The following is a 17629-nucleotide window of genomic DNA, read 5'->3' as shown; positions in this document are numbered from 1 at the left end:
ACATGTTTTAGTTGTTTTAGTACATGTATGAATTGCCTTAAAGAAGAAATAATTTAAAGAATTATGGCAAGTGATATATGTTCATTTAAATTTCAGTTACAAAATACAATTCAGGCTGCAGCGTTTAAATATAATTATTGTATGCAGTTCTGAATTTGAATGTAAAAATTTGTTTTCGCATTTGTTCAACAATTTACAATACCAAAGATAAAAGTAGGTATTTTGTAAAGCTTATCTTACAAAACAGCTTGCCCCGTAAATAATCTGGTATATACACTAAAATATGAAATATGTGTCTTCCTAATTGAAAAGTTAAAAGGAAGATGTACTTGTTTCGTAGTATTTGTAGAATAATAGTATACGAGCAACGCATTCTTCTATTTCAACAAACATGAATAGCTATATATAGTTAAACAAACTAAATCGTTTTATTGATATTTAAGTAGATGAAAAATGCAACTTCATGCGAATCAAATGTACTTCCTCAATCTTTTGTTCAGCCATGTTCATTAGTAACGCATACCACTCGTTATTGATTTAAATCCAGATAAGCGAACAAAGAAAAATACCCAATACAGTTTCACAGCTGCAACACTGATTGTACATGCTCAAATTTAATACTGGGGTCAAATAAAGACAGAAAAGTTAATTAAGGTGCTTTCCAATCGTTGACGTTACAACATTAAACTGAAAGGTAAAAATCCAATTCGCCAAACGCAAGCAGGAAGTATTGAATGCACGGGCCAATATTGGCAGACTGTCGGCTCATAGTCTGTCCTACAACTACAAAATAGTTTATAATGAACGTGTCACCTTTTTCTGAAAACATGTGTATACAAGTATTCTCAATAGTTTAACCACGTGTTAGACCTGTATAGGCTTCTAAGTATTTATGAATTTACGAATTCAACAATTCATAATAAATAAACGTACGCAAATAATTTGGTTTAAGAATTATTTATCTGCCAATAGACACAGTCAAAAGGTAACAATGATTTAAAATAATGTTGCGAGGGCATTGTTTAGGCGTGGCATTGTTAAATCATGTATCAGAACGTTCACCGAAATATAATTGTAGTCCGAAAAGTAAGTACTTTGACGCGATACACAAGGATGTAATTCAAATGAGAATTGCATGTAGCTATGAACAGCTCAGCTGAATTGTTTATGGGAACCTTCATAATTGCCATCATTTGTTTATGTTTAAAGATCAGGAAGTATCGTGTCAGAATATGCACTTTATTCTACAATTCATTCCCTCTCATTCACTTAATTGATGTAGATAATGATTTAAAAAGAATCATGTGCGTTCATTTAATTCTTTTATGAATCGTAATTCTTTACGATTATTCATTTTTATGAAAGTAATGCGTATAAATTATACAGATACAATGTCAACTATGTTGCACTTAAGACTCATTATTTAAAACAGAATCACCACAGGAATTCTACGCATGACAAAATATGTTAGGTACACTTGAGGTCGCATTGTCTACGTTATCGAATCTCAAGCATGTGTTTAAGGTAGAAAATTACACATTGTTACAAATAACAATAGAAATGACCCGCTCATGACTAAACATTCATACACTGATATTAAATTTCGACAATAAAACATTCTTATCATATAATTTGAAATGCCATTTCCATGAAGTTTCGACAATTATTCAGAAATCTGATCTAATCTTTGTCAACTTTAATTTTAGAATAACATTTATTTATTTAGAACGTTAATTGTGGTTTGATTAAAAAATTTACAATATAATTCGACAAAGCGAATCACTTAGCTGTTAGTAATTAATATAGTTTAATTTGTCAAAAAGATTGGTATCAATGCTTTCGCACACTGAAATACATTCTTCTGCTTATGGTTTATTATATTCACGTAAATCGATCCAAAGGAGTGTAAATTATTACCGATCTAAAATTGGTATGGTATGATCTTGGTCTAGGTCTAAATCAAGTGAGCAATCTTCGATAATTGGAACTGAGCGCAAAGTGAAGTGGGTATTATTTACACGCATCTCGTGATTTAAATTAACATATTGTTATGTATAATCGCAATAATGTTTATGATTAATCTAATCATAATGTTTAATTTAATATTCTTTTAGAAGAATATTTTTGCATGTATTGTCTTATTTACTGAAAGGGGCTTTTTGTCAAGTGCATGGACCATGATGTGTTTATCAATAAAAGACTATCACCTGTCCAAAATTAACATACAGGTGTGATTATTGAACAACGATACATTATAACATGCATTGCATTTGTGATATAAACACTTATTATACGATCTCGTAATTCTAATGTTAGTATGAACCCCTATATCACTTTACAACGTTTTAAAATACCAGTAAAATAACTAAAAATATATTATTTGTATCAGCTAAATAAATAATCCAATCTTGAGAAAAGTACCTTTAAATACATGTGTTCATTAAACGTAAACCAATATGTCAGATCAGACCAACTCAGGTGTTTTTTAAGTTTAATTTGTCTTACTTTTTGTTGATTTTGTTTTTTATCAGGTTCCTTAGTTAGTTTACACAAGTCAATGAATACATTCGTAGAGAAAGGAAAATATTATAAAAGTTTTTAACATATTTTAGCTATTTTATGATTGCACCGTTTTCAGATTCCAAAAGTTGACATTTGTGAACCTTTATCCACATTTACGAATAACAAATATTTTCTTAAAGGAGCGAAATTAAGGTTTCAATGCAGTGAATGCGCATGACTAGTCCATGAATACAATGGAATCAACCAATGTCTACATAATATTGACATGCCTTGATTTGACCAGTTTGCGTGCCTCATAAAATAACTTAAAACATGTTTAAATGTTAAGACGAATGGTGCAAATATAATTTATACCCTACCGTTTGCATTGTACGAACCGGAGTGCACTTGATAATAATCGTCAAATCTTAAGATCTTTAAGTTAGATTTAAATAACGGTTTATGTGTGTGTTTTTTTATAAGATGTCCTTTAGAAACGAGTCATGCTTATCTCAATTTTCATTGTGTTAGTGGAGTGGGATTGATATTTCAATACTATAGTCCACTTACATGTTTTACCAATAATGTGTCGCGTTGTTTGTTGGCCTCTTAAACGCGTTTCACTTACGAAAGTTTGAATTCATACGACCCGATACCAGGCATTTCCGATGGACTACTTTTTGAAATTTGTATTTGATATGAATAATTTATGGTATAAAAAAGAATTAAATGCTTATACTACCGTAAATGCTCACAAAAAACTGAATTTTTAAATCAAGCCTATTATCACTTGGTATTTATACGAGTTCGACATCAAATCTAGTTTTCAATGCCACCTTTTTCTATTTCAGTTATCTTGACAATGCAAGAAAAAGGAAAATGAAATAAGTTAAACATATCATTTATCGTTCCAAGAACACATCTTCTACAGTTTTACATTAAGCATATTTCGTTTTTTCCATCATGTCTGCGTATTTATTTTCGGAACGATTTTTTTAAAACACATTGTAACGCAAGACCATAGCGCACTAATAAATTTGATTTTGCATCGTGTCTGATCGCATCAAGTCGCCTCAAATACATAAGGGCCCTTGTCATTATTGTGTCTATGTATAGGACCGGTAGCAGCCATCTACAAATTACGTTCGAAATCTTCGGCGAATATATTTCAATCTAACATTAGGCTGGAATATCGCTTTTTTATACGCATTACGGAATTATTAGTATGGGTATGACACGTCTTGAAAGTATCAAAAGAGTAATTAAAATAAATAAATACAACGAAAATGTGTTTTCTTTCTGTTTGATAATGTGATTTATTTTGTCAGTCAAGTCAGAGAATTAACACATTGTCACTCTTAAATTCGCTCGTTAAAATAATTATTTCCTCACTTAACTAAAAACAATAAAGCATGGTATTATCCCGAAAGCAAACACATACTCTATATATATTATTTGGCGTATGATTAAAACACGATGACTTTCGAGGTTTGTATAAACCCTCATGTTCGGAAGCATTGATGATTGTCCCTTTAACAAGTATAAATCAGAAAATAACGTATCAGGTTTAAAATTATTCCACTTTCCGACACTTAGTCATTGCACCGATGGACGGTTAACTGAACGTGCTATATTTTATATTTTAAATGACATGCATATGCTCCGTTTTAGACCGACTGAAATGTGACAAAGAGGGCGCAATTAAAATCGGTGGTATAATTTCGATAGTTTTTCTGTTAATCGTACAATTGTCCGTGGTGATAATGGTATGGACTATGCCGGATATTCAAACAATCAATGGGAGAACTCATATTTGTTTGAAATCTGACGGTGGCGTAATTTTGCAAGAAAACCTCATCAACAATAAAGAGTTTGTTAGAAAATGTAAGTGATATGGGTTTTAATGAAACATAATTATTTTGTGTTTATACTATGTTTTTCAGATAATGTACAAATAGAATTGAACATTGACTACCTATCACCAATTCCAGACTTGAAACCCGCTGCAAAGATTGTTGGATTGCTCACAAACAAAATGACAGGTTTATGTTTTTTAAATTGCTGTTTAAAACAACTAAAACATTTTCTATGAAACACACGACATAAAGATTACAAAAAGTTCTCATGAAATTATAAACATCTTATAATTAATAATACAATATAAGAGTGTAATAAGTCGACTAACGCATATTTTTTAAATGCAATTTAAGCCAAACTGAAAATTGTCTTTACTTCTTTATTATATTATTGTAGGCTTGGAAATAAAGAAATCAGTGGATATAGAAACAGTAGTGTCTTGGTTCAATGGCAGAGATTTAGACTACACTACCGGTTTCATGAGATACGGAGTAAGGTACCAGAATGGTCGACTTATTGTACCTCTTACGGACACATTTAACATTTACTCCTTCCTTATTTTAACAGAAGACATTGATCCATTAGAGATAAAAATGAGAACACCAATGGGAAACTAGTTATTCATGCAATGTACAAATACAAAGTCAAACTCGGACATGAAGTGGAACTGGCGTCTTCTGTCCAAACAATGAACAGAAATTTCAACGCGTTCAATTCATACATCTCAACATTGGTAAATTTAGAAGCTGGGGACGAAATTTCTGTCAAAATTAGCGATATTTCACTTACATCATATCCAGGCGATAACTTTTTGGTCTACACATGATCTGACTAGCGATCAACAGTCGTCCACTCCATGGAGCTGCGGCACGTCGCGTTGATGCTAAAGACCAAAGGTTCCACAGTCCATTTTCATTAAACCGGCAGCATCTATATTTTAACATTCGTACCGAAAAAAAACTTTCATGTTTACGATTTAAATGAAAGTTACAGGATTTTTATCAATTACATTTCACATTAAACAAAGAAGACTAAGGCATTTTCCTAGCATTCAATACACTATCAAATATATTAGCTTCTTAAATGGATATAAGTTAATCATACATTTGAAACTTGGGTCATGATTATTAAGAAAAAATACTATATACAATGTCATCTTTTTATCAAAAAGGATATAGATTGTGTGTGTGAACAACCGAGGGTTCTATAATTGCACATAACTTAAACAAACTTTACAAGTACCATTTATATAATGTTTTGTGAAAATGATGTAATTTTGAGGAATTATATATAAATCTAGCTTATATTACTCATTGAGAAATACATTTGTTTAAATTAATAATATTTATAATGTATATGTATTCATGTTTGTGTTATCACTGTATATTAAAATTGCAAATATTGGCTTATCGTTATAAGGTAAATAATGATAAGCGACCAAAACCAAGACATAGTTCACATTTATCATGTTTTGTTTATTTATATTTTAAGCGCGGTAACACAAACGCAAATCCCTTACAATGCATGTAAAGTTCAGGCAAATATGGTTTCGTTACTTAGGTTCATGACACTAGTTGATAACAAAAAATCAAAATTGTATGGCCTGTCCTAAGGTTTCATAGCTAAACAGAACTTGCCAAACAAAATCTTAACAGCCCAACATTACTATAACTTAAAACAAATGATTCAGAAATGAAATCCATCTTAGGTTTCGTAAGAGGCTATAATTTGTATATGCGTATTCATCAATTAGTGGACATGAAACTGCCAGATTTAAAAACATCTGAGTGATTTATATCCTATTTGTAGGCATCATTTAGAAATTAATTAATATGATACTGACCTTAAATACTACAACATTGATGACTGGGATAATGGTATTGATATGTGTTGCTAAGCGTGTTGGTAACTTTCTCTTTTGAAAATACCCACTAAACACTATCATAGTCCTTTTGGAGACATTGCTACAATTGAGCTCACCATCACACACATTAAAACAAAACATGGATTTAAACGTAATTAATCAAAATGCATTATGAACAATGATACTTAGCGGATAACAAAGATCTATGGTTTATGTACATGTAAGTGAGTTTGAGAGAGTTTGAATCGATCACTGACACACCATGAAGACAAAAGATTAAATATAATTAAACCCATTCAGTTGTTTCGTAAATATGTTATTTTCCGAATCAATTATAGGGAAAAAATAATGGTATTTTATCAATATAAAGGAGTGAAACTCCAGCTGCTGGAGCAGTATTGCATCCTTATTATATACAACGTATTGGTCCTTTATTTAAGGCAATTTGCTTATTGCCAAAACAGAACGAAACAGCACAATACGAAACAACGTACACACAAAGAAGAATAAAGCTGGGGTAACCTCCTTGAAACGTTTCATGCAAAGTATTAGGGACTTAAACCGGTTTTAGAGCGCTAAACCTCACACTTGGCCCAGCAATATTTATGAAGTATTTAATTGTAAATAAAATTAAACCTCATAACATTACAACTCAAATCAAACAATAAAAATAGGGAATTTAAACGCATTCAATTTAATTACCATTAAATACCTCAATTGAAGGAATGAGACTCTAAAGCATTGGTGCAGTTTGTTAACCGTTACGCTGCTCTGTCATTGTAACAATAAAATATAAGTTACAATAATTTATAAATAATAGTTCCAAAGTAAGGACAACTCACCACGCTTATGTTTCAAAGTCACCGATACAATTCAAAATCGTTGAAAAAAGCACACAGGTTAATTTTGAAACGAAGCATGGATAAAGTAGAAAAACACAACATATGATTATTGGTTGTTAAATAAGCATGCACATGCATGTCGATGCATATTATCTACTTATGGCGAACATACAATCACATTATGCACTTAGAACGTATTCTCTCACATTCCACTGAAATGCAATGATATCATGTAGTCGCACTTTTCAAATATAACTGCATATCTATTCAGTGTCTTCTTCCGAAGATTTCTTATTGTGCTTTTAAAATAAGAACCCACACAAGTCCAAACATTGTTTAATTGTATTGAAACTGAAAACGATTATTATAATTTCCTATAAATAAATTCATTTTTTTCAAATGCTGGTGAATATTTGTACACAATATTTTACTTACACGTTATGATTGTCTTGTTACAAACGACGCTTAACTTAATTATATATATATATTTCTGAAAACGGGCCATAATTGCTTTGTTTATACAATAAGACTACACATTAATGGCTTGCATGTTTTTTTTACAAAATAGTATTTTTCTATCATTTGTCTTTTCCGATTAACCCAATGTAAGTATTTATATGCATAGACATACAGTTATAACGACCCCAATGAAATACAATTGTAGAACGTACTAACATAAATGATTAGTATCGAATAACAATTATTACTGAGAAATCTTACGAACCTGAATCAAAGAAGTAGTATCGTTTGCAGAGCGTGTACAATACACTTCTAAAGGAAACAGTCGAATGACACTTTGTAGCATACTAAGACGATTTATCCTACATAAATCAATCCGTACCGATTTAGAAAATGTATATTCAGCTGCTACGTAAGACCAACGACCAACGACCGAACGCTTGACAATATTAATGATATATCCCAGCTGCCGATTTTGCTGCTTCAAAACGATGGTTTATGACTCCACGAACCCGTGTTTAACTCTTATATAACGCTTATATGCGTTGTGCAGTAAAATGAAATTGAACATAATTATTTCATTTTAAAACGGTTGTATTGTCGACGTCTTCTTATTTACAAATACCATCTACAGAACTGAGGCCTTCAATATATTGTTTATTTGTGTATACCCAACATTTTTTTTACTTTTCAACTAAACCATGAGGGCCGCTGGACAAGTGGAGTTGAATACTTATACAAAAATGCCGGCTGTGTTAATTCGATGGATTGCTTGCAAGTGCAATTCTTGTAGAATAAAATGTGTGACAGAATGTATTTATCCAATATTATTCGGAAAGCATACTATTGAAGATACTATATTAATAACATATAATGGTTTCGAAACATTGCACTTTACCATTTACCAATTACTGTGTCACGAAAATTAAGGGATATATTGACAGCATTTAAAGCACTTAAGGACTTGTTGATTTAGTGTTTTAGCTTCCCGCTAGGTTTGTTGGTACCAGTTTGGTAGTTCGTACAATACAAATTGGTGAACACTAATTATAGAAACAAGACCACGAGTCCTAGTACCAGTCTGGCTGCATGACTTGCTCCAGGTTTGGTCGTGAACTTATTATACGGACAGTCTCCCTGGCATATTAATGTGAAGCAGTTTCAGTTACTTGCACGAAGTGGAAGCACTTTGTACACCCAAACAACAGAGTTTGTTGTTCGGAGTGTGCATTCAGCTTACTCACTACCGTACTATGTTTTATATAAAACAAAAAGCATACACATACACAGAACATTAAAAACAAAAGAAACGACATAAATATGTGTTCTGTCAGTTGAAAGATGACCAGTTTCCGAACTTAAGTATTAGTTTGCTGTCTCTGTTCCCATGCAGTGTAGCTGAATGCTATAGGGCTTAATTCTTGCTTACTGATGCGAAGGTCTCGCTAACAGAGATTTTGCGATAAATAACGGCGGAACACAATAATGCCAGTGCTCTTGTCACTTTTTCCCTTGCTCGCGTGTCTGACATTCAATGCGACCTCGGCTCGACCGATCCCGGGTTTACTATTAACTACAGGATTGGTGATCAGCACCTTAAATAAGACGGTGTTAGTGTCGTCCGTAAAATCAATCGGGCTTGTCTGTCAATTCGATTCCTTTCCTAGTAAAATCGAATGTTGAGTAGAAATCAGCAATTTACCAATAAAACCTTTTTTCTGTTTACCAAAATCACTACCTGTTAACCACCACTCTATAAATCACCATTCCTAATTCTAAAGGCGCATGAACATAAACTTGACACGTTTACCTTATAATTAAATATCCCCCCCCCAAAAAAAAACACAAACAAACAAACAAACACAATAACTAAGTAGGAATGCGGATTTCTGTGTTTATTGATTATCTTACTTTAGAGTTAATAGAAACGGATTTTAGTCATTTAATACGAACAAGAGCGAATGATGTTTTTTTCCGTGATCATCTGATATAGTTCATAATCATATTAAACTAAGTCAAATGATAAGAGACTGCGAACAATTACATAACAAACAATTTTTAAGTGTATTATTTATCGTAATCTTATAAGCGTGGTTAGGTTTATCCGCATTAACGTCGTTTATGAAAACGACAATCAATCAGAGGACTCGCGTATGTGTACATTGTCACGACTTTTTCAATTGTTATGAAATTACATATATAAAAGAAAATAACCGAACTAATACTTTATTAACTTACGCATATTGCATCTTATCGTATAGGTAAACAGTCCGAAAACGTATTTGATATTGTTTCAGTCAAACTGGTTTCAGCCTGAATGGCTGAATTGCAAACAGGTACCACATTGTTTAGAACTACTTATTGATGTGTTTTGTTCATTATTCATTTTTGAAAGAGTACACAGTCAAGTGCAAAGGCTCTGCTGAGACTCGAACTCAGATTTCAATGTCAAGCCTCTAGACGACATTGCGTTCTTCTTTGAACTACAGTACCAAATATACACATTGATGGCTGTGTACTCTGCTGTATGAAGTCATTATTCGAAGATGTTTCATGAATGATGGCTGGCTGCTAATTTATAATTGCATCGTTGCGTGCACGAATATTTTAACGTACGAACTTGTGGAGTGTGTAAAGGAATCTTTCGGCCAACGGATGGGCAATGTGCGATCGTCTTTTTTTATATAAGCACAAAAACGTCATTACGACTGTCTTGTGCTTTGCGTACGTCTTTCATACGGCAACTCGGTTGTCACAATGAAATCTGGACTTTTTAAGTTGCGACCAACAACCAAAATAGTGTTGGAAGTAACAATTATGCTATATTGGCTAAATACCAGTATGTGAATAAGTAATGATTTCAAATTATACATAGGTGATGACATGCCATTGTCTTTGGTATATATGGCAGGCAATATGGTATGACATGGTATTTGTCAAATAAAAAAATAGCATGTGTTATCACATGTATGAAGGACATGGCTTTTCGCTGTAACTGTAAGATAACCTCGAAGTATCTAGTAAGACAACACAATGCGTTTGATGTATACTATTGTATATATAAAAGAAGAAGGTGTGCCTTTTATTATACAAATAATATATTTTGGTATGTGCTTTAAACCAAATCTGTAAAACAAATGCTTGCGTGATGCAGCCAATATCATCAGAACAGCATTAAGTTCATAAATAATTTACGATCATAAAACGTGCTTTCAATATTGTAATGTTTTAGGTTTACTATTACTAATATACTCGTACACAAACTGTAGGCATATTAAACAATAAAAGGTATGTAGTTATGCGTGCTAAATGTGTGCATTATATTATAACTAGTGTGAGTGTTGTGCTGCCCAAAAGAAAATATTTTATTTGCATAAAAGCAAAAATAAGTATTTATATAATCTTTAAAACTTTTTTTCGCAAAAAGTAAATCAAATATCATTATGGTTTATTTTCGTGTTTTCTTCAATGTATCATACACTTGACTCTAATAGTAAACTTCAACGTTAACAAAAGTAAGAAATAAAAGCGGAGTTGCTTTTTGGGAATTTCATTTTAAACTAATATTACCATTACGTACGTGGTTTTAGGTCAAAATGATAATATCTCTTGTATTTGAACACTTACAAAATTGCGCGATAATTACACTAAATTTTGTAAGATTTCGTGTAAGATGATGTCAAATGCTTACACTAAGTGTCGCTTGCTGTCACTGATATTTCTGACCATTCGTCTCATAGCATGAATTAAATGACCGCACTTTTATTTAGCAAACACAAACGCTCGTCAAACATCCTCAATCTTTGTACAGAAGTTCAAATAACGCGCCAACAATATGACGCTTCAGAGGTAATAAGAGACGTTAGATACACTTCCATGATGTGCAGCTCGGATTGAAATACGGTATATCGTTCAATAGCGTAGTACAGTCATGTATGTACTACAAATGTCAACCGTCACGTATACTCAAATATTGTATAATTACACACTCAGCCTTGTTTGCAATCGTTAATAAAGTCGCAACGCACAAACTAATCGTGAATACAAAACGTTGACATTATTTATTTTAAACATCAAAATTCAACAATTAAAACGACATAATAGTGTTTTCTCAAAATATACAACGTTTATTTCGGGTTATTTGTTTGAAAACAGCGTAACATGACGTTAACGCTTAAATAATATTTCAAACATATAGCTTTGATTGAGCTATGAGGTAGCCTGTGGGATAATACATTGTCAAGAGTCTCACCATGTGTATAATCATATATCATATCGATTATTTAGAAATGACAATTGACAATACAATTTATTGTCATCGTCATTTCTACATAATATATATTATATATTCGCTCAATTGGTGCACAAAGGTACCATGTGTCTCCTTATTTCATTTTCACATGGTACCTTTTTGCACCAATGCTGTGAAATAAAAAAAAGCAAAGTAAAACTTACATGTGACTAGCTTCTCTTCTGTAAGAAAACGGATATATAAACTGAACAATGTGTTAACTTTTTCGAAAATAACCTACTATTGTTCCGACATAGACTGAATGAAAACTAGTTATGGTCCCGTGTTTTACATACAAATAACTATAAAATAAATATAAACCCCAGTTAATATTGATTGTAGAGATGATTCGTAAATATAACACATTACCATTCAAACCAATGTCCAGAACAAATTATATGGTGTGTTTGTGAAACTCGACTTATCAATGTGTATAACTGTAATGTGGGATCTTCAGTCTAAAGCATCCACGCGACGAGCACGCAATCCCACGGTGGCGGACGTCTGTGGAGCTTCTAGTCAAATCATATGTACACCAAAAAAATTATCACCAGGATAAGACATCAGTGCAATATTGCTGACTTTAACAGAAATTTCGTCTCCAGCCTCTAATTGCACCAAAGTAGAGATTTGTGAACTGAACGCGTTGAAATTTCTATTGGTCGACAGCCGATGTGTTTGTACAGAAGATGCCAGTTCCACTTCGTGTGCTAGTTTGACATTGTATTTGTACATTACATGCTTTACCAGGGTGTTGTTCGCATTCTCATTCTCATTTCGTACCTCCGGGGAGTCATTGTTTTCAGTCAAACTCAGAAAGGAGTAGATGTTGTACGTTCCCGTGAGCGGTACAATCAGACGCCCGTTCTGGTATCTAATTCCGTATCTCATGAAACCTGTCGTGTAATCTAAGTCTCTGTTGCTAAACCATGACATCACAGTTTTCATTGCACCCGGTTTGTCTCGCGTTTTATCCGTGCCTTAAATATACAATACACATATTTTGCAATTCAGCATTCATAGTAATTTGTCATTTTTATTTTACAAATTTAGGTTGATTCTGAATCAAATTCAATAATTCTATTTAAGCATAAGAAACATATACATATTTATTAGTTACGGTTGTTTCAAGTTATATCAACATTCACAAGTCAAATTCCGTGAACAAATTATTACCTATATGTTTGCTTGAGTGTTGCCCAACCAGCTTTGCCGCCGGTTTCATATCGGGGATCGATGCCAGGTAATCATTTTTGAGCTCAATTTTGACATTTTCTAAAATAATTAATACTGAATGTCATACAAGTAAGATGTTGCATATGATTACACAATACATTCATTTTGAAATAATGACTATCTTAACTATTACAATTTGTTTCATGAATATTATTTAATGACACAATTTCATAGGTTAGAAGATATCTTATTGTACCTAATTTGAATAGTGCACTTTCAAGATGTATCAATTTATCCACCGCAACACAAAAGTGACCTGCAAAGACGTTTAGAAAGTAATTCAACACTTTACTTATTGTTATTTAATATAAATTATTCATACCCTCAAAATATATTTTTGTGTCTAAAGTATCTTGTGTCACTGTTCGTTCGTACGCAGCAGCAATCTCCTACAAAACATAATCAAAGTATTTGTCTATTCATCGTGCTCTTTTACCTTGTTGTTCTGTCAGTATTCGAAATTGTCTTAATTTGATATGTTGAGTCCATGGACTGCAGTTATTAAGAGTAGTTATCATCAGAATGAACTATTTTATATGAACACATGTATTCAATACTATGTGATGAATATAATAGATTAAATAAATAGTTACATAATATAATGTGAAAACATTTGCTGCACAAAATACATGATTCTTATTTAATTTCAATACATGGCAAGTACAAAAATAATATAGTGTTAACATATTAAACATTTATTTTATTTAACTCAATAACAATGATGAAAGCTTAAACTGCAATACAATTAATTATCAACTCAACTTCATCTAAAATAATAGTATTGTAATAGTTTAGTAAGTTGTTTATGGTTTTGTATTAATTAAGCGGGTGTGTTATTACAATTTTGTAATGCAAACATTAAAACACTTTTAAATGTATTCTACTACGATTGAAATGTCTTGATATTAAATATCTACATAATAAAGATTCATTTAATAGCTTAAACCATTATTACACTAGTGAGTGGAATTCCGTAAGTTCTATTTTTAGAAACCACGGTGTTTATCGAGTTCCATGTAAAATGACATCAGATGTTTTAGCTGTTAGGTAGTGAGTTTACAACACTGTCGTTACGAGACAGGCGGAACGATGTAAGTTGTTATTACGTGTAATATCTCAGGATACAGTAGTTTACAACAAATATCACATAATGCAACAACGCTCATCTGTTTCTAACATTTGAAGCCGTGGAAAAACATTTCGTTTTAGTAAATAGTTATTCTTTTGGCATACACTATCACAATTAAACAGTATTCTTATTTGTAATATATGTTAAGGTGTCATAGCCAATTCATGTATGTTAAATAATAGGAAAGTGTAATATATTTTCAATTTCAAATAAAATAAATTGATGGTTTGCTTATCATCAATTGTGAAAAAAGTTGTTTCGAACGTTTTTATTTTTAAATCAAACAGATACACCAATGAAATCGAACTCATCGACCTGCTTTAATGCTTCATTTTTTATTTTTCCTAGAATTACATGTTTAAGTATGTTTCCCCTTAAATCATCGCTGAGCATCAAACACGAACTCAACAATTTTCATGCTAAGCACAAAATTGATGTCAAACAAGTTTCATTTTCAGAAAAAGAGTATATGTTTCATATTTATTATATTTAATAAATGGAGCCTCAGCATCTATACACATTTCTAATTACATGGGACATCATCAAGAGAGTCAATAACCTAAGGTTTCTCAACTGATACCCAAGGGTATAGAACTGTTTTGATTAAAAAGTCGGCCAAGATTGCATTTAACTTCATATTCTTGGTAAGTTTCAGGATGATTGGGTAAGAAATGTGACATTTAGTTCGCAAGCTTTAACACTAATTTGACAAAACGACTTATTTTCCTTCAAACCATATCACCCTGTTCAGAACTCGACCGAGATAGCATTGTGACAATTGTTGTGTTGAAAAAGTGTCATTAAGTTTTGACAATAAACGTGGCCTATTTAGTGTTCACAATCTGTAACTTATATTTGACAAGGTATCCTAGTTTTGACGTCACGTGACTATATTCCGAAAGCAGCCGAAATAAAATGGTGACAAATGTTCTGACCAAATAACACGAAGATTGGGCGATAACAACACTAAAGTCAATGAATAGAATTGTATAGAATTTGTGTCGTGTGATATTATTTTATTATCAATTATATGCGCTTTACCCAAAACATAGCTTTTTCCTCAATCCAAGCAGCGAAATTCGTTATCGCATGAACGATTCCTTGTAAAAATGGGTTTGCAAAATTTATTCACAAATTAACTTAACTTATATACGTACTATATAAGGAATGCTGAAATGGCATATTTATGATCCCAATCAAACTATACAATTTGACATGATACAAAATCATTTACGACAACTTCTAACTGGCTAATTGTTATTGTTTTACCGAACTTCAGTTGTTGTTGTGTTTTAAATGATATTATTTAAAAAAAATTAAATAAACATAATCAATATGAACAAAATCTACGTTTTTAAGCTTTCTGGTTGCCAATCAAACTTAACAGATCAAATACAAATATATGCTTTCTGGTGACTTATTTCTGCCACATCGGCGGGTTTGAAGACGGTCCTCGACACAAAAACAATAATGACTTGTTTGGTACATAAGTAATGACACCAACGTTGCCTGTCTGCTCCTTATGTTACAATTTGTATTTAATTTAAGTTATTTGATTGTATAAATCTAAAGGAATGATTCTGTATTTAAGCCTACCCATTTCCATATTCTAATCATATCGACAATTTTTTAATGAAGATTCATCATTTCTATAAGGTTTTCAATACTAGCTTATTTAAAACTTTCGAAATCCAATAGTTTACAATTACACACTTTTACCTAAACAGTTGAGAGTAATTAAATATAAATTGACTGCTCCGAACGTTATGATTAAAATTTGAAAAATATATATATGCAAGACAGTTCACCAACTTTTTCCAACAACTCTGTCAACGTTTTAGCTGTTTCTGAGCATTTAACCTCGCCATTGCTTTGCAAGCAAATGTTCGTATTTCCATCAACTGGTTTAATGTCCGGCATCGTCCATACAATAATCACAACGGACACCAATACGCACAATAACATAACAACTGCACAAATTGAACAGGTTTTTATCTGGTTCATTCTCATATCCCCAAATATGCCCACCGCTATACTCCACGGCAGTACTGTTTTTTAAACAACCTTTAGTATTTAAACCCTCGCGCCTAACTGTTGGCTGGTTGCTTGAATGAAATATTGGTTTAAGTTGAACACAGCTTTACGAGCTTAACGAGCTTTTATATATGTGTACACGTTATCTGAACTAATTACACTGTTATAGCAACCGTTTAAAGTTGCAAACGCGCTTGTTTACGGTTTGGAAAAAACAACAATATTGCAGACAAATATGTAATAGATTTAGAAACAATGTTTACACGACAACCATGCAACAAAATAACACTTTTGACGAAAAAAACACTTTACAATTGTTATCGATAATGTGGCAAAAACGTGTATAATTACATATCCTTCACAACCCTCTACTTATTTAAAGGCGTAGTGCAATAGCAGCTTGCTAGTGGTAGCTTGCTCGCGTTTTAGATGCCCCGTAATCGAATCGCAATGTTCTTATTTTTGTTCAATGATGTATTAACATAATACAAAGCGAAAATTGAGTTTACAGTGTTAATTAATACATTAATGGCCTTCGGTACACGTAGCTCTATTTTTTTCTTTTCGATCTATGTCTAATAATACTATTCGTCATAATTACTACAGTCAAACGAGGAGCTACACTTTTTAATTCGAATAATATGTATGTAAAATTGTCCTTTAACAATCAAATTAAGCTTTACAGACGGAACGATCATCATTTTCATTTATTCTTAAAGGCATTTTAAAGAATATTTTTAATGTTTGCGTGTAATTATTTTACCAGAAATTATCTGAGCAAGTTGATTTACACTTATTATGGTTCTCAAAAATTACTTGAAATATTTTTTATAAGAAGTGTTAATATTTCGTTTTGAACTTTAAAATTACATACGCATATTTATTTATAACAAAAAACTCAGCTGCGTTATAAGACGAGAGAACATGCTTAATACACTTAAACGAAATCTACCTCTGACAGCTGAATACTATAAAAGGAATTTAAAACGTAGATACAAAACGTAGATAACATACAGAAACAACACCGAAAACCATGTATATATTATACTCTATTTTGTTAACAATACTCACATGATCTCTATAATCTGAATAGGACGATACCGTAATCGAAGGACCTACTTTATTATTCGTAACGGTCATGGGTCAAGTTTCTACTAAACGTATCAAAACCGCGCTTTTTAAAAACGTTAACCCATAAAACCTAGATAGCTTTCGGCTTTGAACGCTTCTAACTCACCACTTGCAAGAACAGGTTATGACATATTCATTTGAAAATAGACTTAAGAGAACTTAACCATTAGATTCAACAACAGATTTAACACTATTTGATATGATTTAAATAGCCGTTGAGGTCATATTGATTACTTAAACAAAAGCTTAAAATATCAGTATGCTTCCTTATATAAAAACACAGT

General features: G+C 32.0%; 2 protein-coding genes across 2 annotated transcripts in view; one reads left to right on the top strand and one right to left on the bottom strand.

The window, feature by feature from the left end:
* Window positions 1-5630, top strand: part of LOC127834929 (uncharacterized) — a 438004-nt gene extending 432374 nt beyond the window's left edge. Inside the window, exon 5 of the transcript XR_008028289.1 lies at window positions 5560-5630. The gene's annotated coding sequence lies outside the window, so the exon portion shown is untranslated. The remainder of the gene's footprint in view (window positions 1-5559) is intronic.
* A 5939-nt stretch (window positions 5631-11569) lies between these two features.
* LOC127834939 (uncharacterized) lies at window positions 11570-13137 on the bottom strand. Its single transcript, XM_052361079.1, has 2 exons — window positions 12992-13137; window positions 11570-12795 (listed from the first exon to the last, which is right to left on the bottom strand). The coding sequence occupies exons 1-2, from the start codon at window positions 13038-13040 to the stop codon at window positions 12335-12337; spliced, it is 510 nt and encodes a 169-aa protein (XP_052217039.1). The 5' UTR covers window positions 13041-13137; the 3' UTR covers window positions 11570-12334.
* Between the last annotated feature and the right edge of the window lie 4492 nt (window positions 13138-17629).

The sequence above is a fragment of the Dreissena polymorpha genome, chromosome 6 (genome assembly GCF_020536995.1).
Source record: "Dreissena polymorpha isolate Duluth1 chromosome 6, UMN_Dpol_1.0, whole genome shotgun sequence".
Taxonomy (NCBI): Eukaryota; Metazoa; Mollusca; class Bivalvia; order Myida; family Dreissenidae; genus Dreissena; species Dreissena polymorpha.
The sequence above is the reverse complement of the archived record's forward strand: the minus strand, read 5'-3'. Positions and strand labels throughout refer to the sequence as shown.

What these genes read in the sequence shown, in the direction of transcription:
- LOC127834939 (XM_052361079.1), bottom strand. Translation starts at nt 13,040, where the DNA reads ATGAAACCGGCGGCAAAGCTGGTTGGGCAACACTCAAGCAAACATATA. An exon ending in ACACTCAAGCAAACATATAG is followed by an intron (nt 12,796 to 12,991) that starts GTAATAATTTGT and finishes TGTATATTTAAG; the next exon opens with GCACGGATAAAACGCGAGAC.